The 10,000-nt window shown below is 38.1% G+C and overlaps 1 protein-coding gene across 2 annotated transcripts in view; it reads right to left on the bottom strand.

Annotated features, from left to right (window-relative positions):
* Positions 1–10,000, bottom strand: part of hcn4 (hyperpolarization activated cyclic nucleotide-gated potassium channel 4) — a 178,726-nt gene that overhangs the window by 109,719 nt on the left and 59,007 nt on the right. For both annotated transcript variants that reach the window (XM_079825827.1, XM_079825828.1), the window contains exon 2: positions 7,192–7,615. In XM_079825827.1, coding sequence (XP_079681953.1) covers positions 7,192–7,615 — 424 coding nt within the window. The remainder of the gene's footprint in view (positions 1–7,191; positions 7,616–10,000) is intronic.

The raw sequence follows: 10,000 nt of genomic DNA, 5'->3' as shown, positions 1-10,000 counted from the left end.
CCTGCCATTGAGAAGTGAGCGCTTAAGCTTTGTCATTAGCACAACACGGGCCAAAAGGGGCAGCGTGAGCTCTTAAAAACACCCACTTCATTAATGCTCTCAGTGATGGCCTGCAAACGCCCCGTGATTCTGATGTTTTGATGGCCGTCTCAGCGAGAGCATCTGCTGATCGCAGGAGTCAGTCATTAAGCCTTCATTTGAGTTTGATTTAATCACATGATGACTAACTGGATTCACTCGCAGGAGGGAGAGAGAGAGAGAGAGAGAGAGAGAGAGAGAGAGAGAGAGACTTCCTTGAGGAAACTGAGCTACTGATAAGAGGATGCATTAGACAAAGATGATCAGAATCAAAACGTTCAGGTCCAAAATCTAAACCAACTTAATGCATAACGTTCAAATATTTTCAGCCCATTTAAGTGTGTTTTTGAAAGACGTCTCTTCAGCTCACCAAAGGCTGCATTTATTTGATCAAAAATACAGTAAAAATTCTGAAATATTATTCCAATGTAAAATGCCTGTTTTCTATGTGAATATATTATAAAGTGTAATTTATTCATGTGATCAAAGCTGAATTTATTTGATCAAAAATACAGTATAAATTGTGAAATATTTTTTAAAATCTTAAATGTTTTCAATGTGAATATATTATAAAGTAACATTTATTCATGTGATCAAAGCTGAATTTATTTGATCAAAAATACAGTAAAAATGTTTAAATATTTTTCAATTTTTAAATAAATGTTTTCTATGTGTATATATTATAAAGTATAATTTATTCCTGTGATCAAAGCTGAATTTATTTGATCAAAAATACAGTACATTTTTTAAAATATTTTTCAAATTTTAAATAAATGTTTTCTAAGTGAATATATTATAAAGTGTAATTTATTGCTGTGATTAAAGCTGAATTTATTTGATAAAAAATACAGTAAAAATTTTGAAATATAATTTTTTTTAAATAAATGTTTTCTATGTGAATATATTATAAAGCATAATTTATTCCTGTGATCAAAGCTGAATTTATTTGATCAAAAATACAGTACAAATTGTGAAATATCTTTAAAATCTTAAATAAATGTTTTCTAAGTGAATATATTATAAATTGTAATTTATTCCTATGATCAAAGCTGAATTTATTTGATCAAAAATACAGTAAAAATTGTGAAATATCTTTAAAATCTTAAATAAATGTTTTCTATGTGAATATATTATAAAGTATAATTTATTCATGTGATTAAAGCTGAATTTATTTGATCAAAAATACAGTACAAATTGTGAAATATCTTTAAAATCTTAAATAAATGTTTTCTAAGTGAATATATTATAAAGTGTAATTTATTCATGTGATCAAAGCTGAATTTATTTAATCAAAAATACAGTAAAAATTGTGAAATATCTTTAAAATCTTAAATAAATGTTTTTCTATGTGAATATATAGTAAAGTGTAATTTATTGATCAAAGCTCAGTTTATCATAGTTACTCCAGTCTTCAGTGTCACATGATCCTTCACTAATCATTCTCATATGAGGATCTGATGATCAACACACATGTATGATTATTATCAGTGTTGAAAACAGTTGTGCTGCTTCATATTTTTGTGAAAACATGATCATTTTATTTTCAAAGAACATCATTTATTTGAGATAGAAATCTTTTATTAACATTACAAATGTCATTTTTGATTAATTGAATTTGTTCTTGCTGAATAGAAGTATGCATTTCTTCTTCATCTTTTGAACAGGACTGTCTCCCAGCAGAGACTCTTTTACTCTTAATCATTCAGGGGCAGAAATAGCCATTAACACATTAAACTGATGTAAAAGCTGAGACTGTTCCTGGAAAAATTCAACTTTTAATGCAATGGCCTTCCATTTCCGCTGTCATTCTGTCACATTATGGCACTCAGCTCATCTCTTACACACACACACATGTACGCGCACGCGCACACACACACACACACACACACACACACACACACACACACACACACACACACACACACACACACACACACACACACACACACACACACACACACACACACACACACACACACACACACACACACACACACACACACACACACACACACACACACACACACACACATATCTGTGATCCTCTGACTGCACTGCATCACACATAAGCTTTTGGGCCTGATTGTCAGTAAAATCAGGTAAAATAATAAAGTCACCAAGTTCATTCATCATTCAAAACATGAATACGAGGAGGATTAATATATATGCCAAAACATAAAAAACATTTTTTAAAGTAAATTTAAAAAATCAAATTGGCCTATTTTATTATAATAATTATTTAAAAAAAATTATTATAGTATATAATTATTATATTAATTATATTATAAAATTGTTAAATAAATCATATGGCCCTGTTTTATTATTATTATTATTATTATTATTATTATTATTATTATTATTATTATTATTATTATTATTATTATTATTATTATTATTATTATAAATTATTATTATAAAGCAGTATTATTATGATTTATTACAATAATTATCATTATTAATATTTTTTTATTATAATATATAATTATTATATGATATTATATTTTATTATTTATTAAATTGTTAAATACATCATATGCGCCTATTTTAATTTGTATTATTAGTATTATTTTATTATTATAATAATTATCAGTATTAATAAATTTTTATTATAATATATAATTATTATTATTATGTTATATTATATTATTATTCCATTTTCCTTTTTTATTATTATAAAAATAATAATTATTAATAATAATTTGTATTATAGTACCTATATAATTATTGTTATTATAGCATATTATATTATATTAACTATATTATATTATAATTTAGTCATTTTTAAAGTAAATCGTATGGGCTTATTTTATTATAATTATTATTTTATTATTAGATTTATAATAATAATAATTATTAATAATAAAAAAAAATTGTAAGTGACATGAACAAAACCGAATTAAATGTTAAACAAAATTATTTGTATGACAATTAATCGTGAGCACAAAATTCATGATTGTGACATTCCTAATTATGTTATTATTATCATTTCATAAATATCTGCTATATTGCTCAGAGTAACTGAAGGAAGATATTGAATATCAAACACTGATATAGCTTTAGAAATGCTGTTGTGAAGCGAGTCTCATGATGTTATTGAGTCTCTTGCACACTTCTAACAGGATCTGTTGAATCTGCTCTGGAGAAGTGAGTGTGTGTGTGTGTGTGTGTGTGTGTGTGTGTGTGTGTGTGTGTGTGTGTGTGTGTGTGTCCACTTCTCACCGCTGAGACCCTGTTCACCTGATCAGAGAGAGCAGCTCCTAATCACCATCCAGAGGAAATCACAGGCTAATGTTCACACTCTGAAATATTCATTCAACACTTCCACTTCTGCCACACCTCAGAGTCCAGGAACATAAGCTGAGATCTCTTCTACAACACACATCTCACACACGACCCAAACTAACACTCAATCACACATCAGAGATCCGTCATAAACTCACTGTATATGCAGTGGCATCATAATTCACACAATGAAACTATTAACAAGACAAGATGATTTTATGAAATGATTAAAAGAATAATAATAATAATAATAATAACAACAGTAACAAAGTTGGCCGTATGCCGGAGTATTTCTGTGCCAAATACACTCCTTCAGGAATCAAACAAGTTTCGGAAGGTTTTTTCAGAGTATGGCCCTGTATGACATCATAAAGGGCGGAACTCCTTGTATGGGCACTTCTCCTTCAGCAATGTCACTAAAGAAGTGTGTGTGTGTGTGTGTGTGTGTGTGTGAGGGAAAGATCACCTTGTTCAGCTTCACAAATAACCCAGCGTTAAGGGAACAGTGGATGCAGTTTGTGTTTCCGGAGTTCTGCAAGTGTGTGTGTGTGTGTGTGTGTGTGTGTGTGTGTGTGTGTGTGTGTGTGTGTGTGTGTGTGTGTGTGTGTGTGTGTGTGAGTGTGTGTGTGTGACACAGACAAAACTGCATCAAATGTTGTTGGCAATCGGTGTGTAAGTGCATATAATGTGAACAACACCAACATATAGTTTGTGTGTGTGTGTGTGTGTGTGTTTGTTCCCGGTCATGAGTGGAAACTGCTTCAAATGTGTGTGTTTTGTTGGCAATCGGTGTGTATAATGACACTGGTATTACAAAAAGAGGGTGAAATATGAGGACGTTCCCCATGTCCTCACTTTTCAAAATGCTTATAAATCACAGAATGAGGTTTTTTTCACAGAAAGTGAACTGCACAGTCTCCTGTGTGTGTGTGTGTGTGTGTGTGTGTGTGTGTGTGTGTGTGTGTGTGTGTGTGTGTGTGTGTGTGTGTGTGTGTGTGTGTGTGTGTGTGTGTGTGTGTGTGTGTGTGTGCGATGGGTAGGTTTAGGGGCAGGGGCAGTGTGTGTGTGTGTGTGTGTGTGTGTGTGTGATGGGTAGGTTTAGGGGCAGTGTGTGTGTGTGTGTGTGTGTGCGATGGGTAGGTTTAGGGGCAGGGGCAGTGTGTGTGTGTGTGTGTGTGTGTGTGCGTGTGTGTGTGTGTGTGTGTGTGATGGGTATGTTTAGGGGCAGGGGCAGTGTGTGTGTGTGTGTGTGTGTGTGATGGGTAGGTTTAGGGGCAGGGGCAGTGTGTGTGTGTGTGTGTGTGTGTGTGTGTGTGTGTGTGTGTGTGTGTGTGTGTGTGTGTGTGTGTGTGTGTGTGTGTGTGTGTGTGTGTGTGTGTGTGATGGGTAGGTTTAGGGGCAGTGTAAGGGGATAGAAAATACGGTTTGTACGGTATAAAAACCATTACGCCTATGGAATGTCCTCACATTTCACAAAAACAAATGTGTGTGTGTGTGTGTGTGTGTGTGTATTTGTTCCCGGTCATGAGTGGAAACTGCATCAAATGTGTGTGTTTTGTTGGCAATCGGTGTGTAAGTGCATATAATGTGAACAACACCAACGTATAGAGAACTGAGAGTTATCTGGTGTGTGTGTGTGTGTGTGTGTGTGTGTGTGTCTTTAGCTCCGCCCACTGCACGCCTCCACGGACTCGGCTATGTTCTGAAAGAATGGGTTCAGTGTTTCTGTCTTTTATAAATCTGATAAACTAAAGACTCTTGTGAGATATGAAGGATCAACACGACTCTATAGACACTCAAGATCAACACAAGACTGGTGGAAACTGTGTGTGTGTGTTATGAGCCCTTTAAACAATACTGACAACTACGAAACAGCGAGCGGTGCAGATTACATTATCATCACACAGGGCTTTCAAGTCTTACGCATTGGGCGTGAGACACACGCATTTCAACCCGTTAACACACTCACACGCCACACGTTGTATTTCTCACGCAGAGAAATTTCCTGGATAATGCCCAGTGCCCACCAAGCTGTGCCGCTATTAGAGGAATCAAGTGAGTTCCACATAGAGTTCAGAAGGCCCTGCCACACACCAGCCAATCAAATGAAAAATACAGCTACCGAACAGCCAATCAGAAAATAGCATTGCTGTATCCGGGTAAAATTTTGATATTCCCGCAACAACAACGTTTACATTCTGCCACCTACTGGTGGTTTACTTTAATGTGTTCTTTCCAACTTTTCTTATTTGTATATTAAAAAATATTTAAAGCAATCTCATAACATTTTTCTGTGTAAATGATTTAATTTGATTGGCACAGCCCTACAGTGTCTTATTCTTATTTAATTTATAGATAAAATTTAAGAATATAAAATGAAAGCTGAAGCATAGCCTATATTTAATAAGATTATGGGAAAATGCCCTTCATAAAAGGTAAAAATATCAAAGATATGCAGATTTAAATATCTCAAAGCTGATTGAACACTGGTGAGAATATTGCTTCAGAATAAATTATATTTACAACACAGTAAATTCTGAACAAAATATATATATATATTCCAAATTATTATGGATTATTAATTAGCATCTTCCCTGACATCTTTTAAATAGAGAAATGCAAGAATTAATACTATGCACACACGCGCACACACACACACACACACACACACACACACACACACACCGAAATGTTGAATTAAATAAAAAATATATATCCTCCTGGGACCCAGAGTTTTGAATTTAGTATTTTTTCATGTCATTTCATTGTTTAGAGCATAAGAAACAAATGGGAAAAAAAAACATTTTTGAAAAATGATATTTTATTCATATGTGATGATATGTCCTCTGTAGTTGACACCAGGACTCAGTTGTTAAAAAAAAGTTAATTACATGAAATAGCATGTATAGGCAAAAACAATGGGATTTATTTTTAATTCACCAATCAATTTTTAGATTTCAGGATTTTTTTTAAACAAACTTTGTTTAAAGATGATTCTGAACTATGTTATGAAAGATATAATGAAATGCATTGATATACCATTTTACTTTATGAAATATGTGGGGAAAATGTCCATACTTGGATTTTCCCATTCAATACAATGTATCTATACGCTAATTTGCATATTAATGTGTTCTTTTGCAACATGTAATGAAAAAATAAAGTGTAATAATGGGAGGAATAATTGGCAACATTTTCAAAATAATATTGAATATTTCATAGGAATATTGATATGTAATTTGTTTCCCTATTCACTTGTTATGTCTCCAGAATGCCTGATAAACATGATTTATGGCGTCTCTACAGTGAACATTTATGAAAACAATGCCCTGTTTGGTAACAGAAAGTCATATTTTGATTAGAAACCCCTTAACATTTTCCTGATATGTTGATTTTTAACAAACAATTTGAAAATTAATCCGATTTAAATTATAATAAAAAAATATATAACACTGGCCTAGTGGTTTCTGGATATTTTACTGCAAAAATCCTACATAGTTCACCGTTAATGTCAGCCGTTTTTAAAGACCTAGAAGTTGTTGTTGTCCTGGTGAAATCTCCAAACATTTGGTATCTCTGCAAAGCCCCGGATGTGCTCTTTACAGGACGTCCAGACTGTGTATGATGTCAGAGAAATTCCCTAAAATATAATGTCCACTACAGTGGACAAAAGTCTATTCGTGGGTCCCAGGAGGATATTATTTATTTATTTATTTATACAAATTAGTGTAATTTTTCAGATGAGAACCGTATCCCCACCCAAACCCCTTCTGCCGTCGCCAAAATCTCACTCTGAACTCAGTTGAAAACTTGAGAGCCCTGAAGACTCACCTCCTCCCACTGGTGGATGTAGCGAATGAGCCGCGAGAGACGCAACAGCCGCAGGAGACTCAGGATCTTCGTGAAGCGTACGATCCGCAGGGCGCGCGCCGTCTTGTAGAAATCCGAATCGATGCGCGTCTCCACGATGAGGAAGATGTAGTCCACGGGGATGGAGGAGATGAAGTCCACCACGAACCAGGAGCGCAGATATTTGATCTTGATCTGCTGAGGGTCCAGAATGATCTCCGCGTTGTCCTCCTTCACGATCCCCGTGCGGAAGTTCAGCACCAGGTCCATGAGGAAGAAGGTGTCGGAAACCACGTTGAAGACGATCCACGGCGGCGTGTGCTCGTCTTTGAAGAAGGTGATGCCCACGGGAATGATGATTAGATTTCCCACCATCAGGAGGAGCATGGTGAGATCCCAGTAAAACCTGGAGGAGAAGGACAGAATCACAAGTCAGGCATTTTTTGGATATTTGGATACCAAGATGTGCATAAAAAATTATGCAGTCAAATTGGGGAGGATAAATGTTGTATCCAATAAGAAGACTTGCACATAAACAATGATGGAAACTCATTTACTAAATAAATTAGATTAGATTAGATTCAACTTTATTGTCATTACACAAGTACAAGTACAAGGCAACGAAATGCAGTTTAGGTCTAACCAGAAGTGCAATAGCAGCAAGTGCAGGATATACAATGGATGCGTAAGTGCAGGACATGGATATGTACTGAATATGTATAAATATGTATAAATAGAGAGACGTTATTACTATAAACAGAACTGAATTTACAGGTGAATATGTACAGTGAATAAATATACAGATGGCTATTACTATAAACAGAATTTACAGGTGAATATGTACTATGAATACAATATACAGATGGCTATTACTATAAACAGAATTTTACAGATAGAGGTATACAATAATATGCTAGGCTAATATGAGGAATAGCAGTGGATTAGGGTAGTGCAATAAATTATGGACAGAGCTATCTGGAAAAAAAAAGTGTAAAGTGCAGTGGAAAGTGGTTGCATATTACATTTAGAAGTACAGTGCAAAAATGCAAATGTAAACATTGGTACTATAAATACAGTCAGTGTAAATCCCTCAAGTGATTGGATAACTGGCCTAACCAGCGGACCAACGGCGTCACAGCATTTCAAATGTTGGTTTGGTCAAAGTCTGTGGTCATAATGATTTGGTTCCCAAACACCAGATTGGCTCACTCTCTCTCCTCCCCATCATGAGTGGACATGCCCTCTACTTCTGATTGGCTCACTCTCTCTCCTCCCCATCATGAGTGGACACGCCCTCTACTTCTGATTGGCTCACTCTCTCTCCTCCCCCATCATGAGTGGACACGCCCCCTACTGCTGATTGGCTCACTCTCTCTCCTCCCCATCATGAGTGGACACGCCCCCTACTGCTGATTGGCTCACTTTCTCTCCTCCCCATCATGAGTGGACACGCCCCCTACTGCTGATTGGCTCACTCTCTCTCCTCCCCATCATGAGTGGACACGCCCTCTACTGCTGATTGGCTCACTCTCTCTCCTCCCCCATCATGAGCGGACACGCCCCCTACTGCTGATTGGCTCACTTTCTCTCCTCCCCCATCATGTGTGGACACGCCCCCTACTGCTGACTGGCTCACTCTCTCTCCTCCCCCATCATGAGTGGACACGCCCCCTACTGCTGATTGGCTCACTTTCTCTCCTCCCCATCATGTGTGGACATGCCCCCTACTGCTGATTGGCTCACTCTCTCTCCTCCCCCATCATGTGTGGACACGCCCCCTACTGCTGACTGGCTCACTTTCTCTCCTCCCCCATCATGTGTGGACACGCCCCCTACTGCTGACTGGCTCACTCTCTCTCCTCCCCCATCATGAGTGGACACGCCCCCTACTGCTGATTGGCTCACTTTCTCTCCTCCCCATCATGTGTGGACACGCCCCTACTGCTGATTGGCTCACTCTCTCTCCTCCCCCATCATGTGTGGACACGCCCCCTACTGCTGATTGGCTCACTTTCTCTCCTCCCCATCATGTGTGGACACGCCCCCTACTGCTGATTGGCTCACTCTCTCTCCTCCCCCATCATGTGTGGACAAGCCCCCTACTGCTGATTGGCTCACTCTCTCTCCTCCCCATCATGAGTGGACACGCCCCCTACTGCTGATTGGCTCACTTTCTCTCCTCCCCATCATGTGTGGACAAGCCCCCTACTGCTGATTGGCTCACTCTCTCTCCTCCCCCATCATGAGCGGACACGCCCCCTACTGCTGATTGGCTCACTTTCTCTCCTCCCCCATCATGTGTGGACACGCCCCCTACTGCTGACTGGCTCACTCTCTCTCCTCCCCCATCATGAGTGGACACGCCCCCTACTGCTGATTGGCTCACTTTCTCTCCTCCCCATCATGTGTGGACATGCCCCCTACTGCTGATTGGCTCACTCTCTCTCCTCCCCCATCATGTGTGGACACGCCCCCTACTGCTGACTGGCTCACTTTCTCTCCTCCCCCATCATGTGTGGACACGCCCCCTACTGCTGACTGGCTCACTCTCTCTCCTCCCCCATCATGAGTGGACACGCCCCCTACTGCTGATTGGCTCACTTTCTCTCCTCCCCATCATGTGTGGACACGCCCCTACTGCTGATTGGCTCACTCTCTCTCCTCCCCCATCATGTGTGGACACGCCCCCTACTGCTGATTGGCTCACTTTCTCTCCTCCCCATCATGTGTGGACACGCCCCCTACTGCTGATTGGCTCACTCTCTCTCCTCCCCCATCATGTGTGGACAAG

Source organism: Gobio gobio, assembly GCF_949357685.1.
Source record: "Gobio gobio genome assembly, chromosome: 9".
Lineage (NCBI taxonomy): Eukaryota > Metazoa > Chordata > Actinopteri > Cypriniformes > Gobionidae > Gobio > Gobio gobio.
Note: the sequence above shows the minus strand (reverse complement) of the source record. Positions and strands in the feature narration are given on the sequence as shown.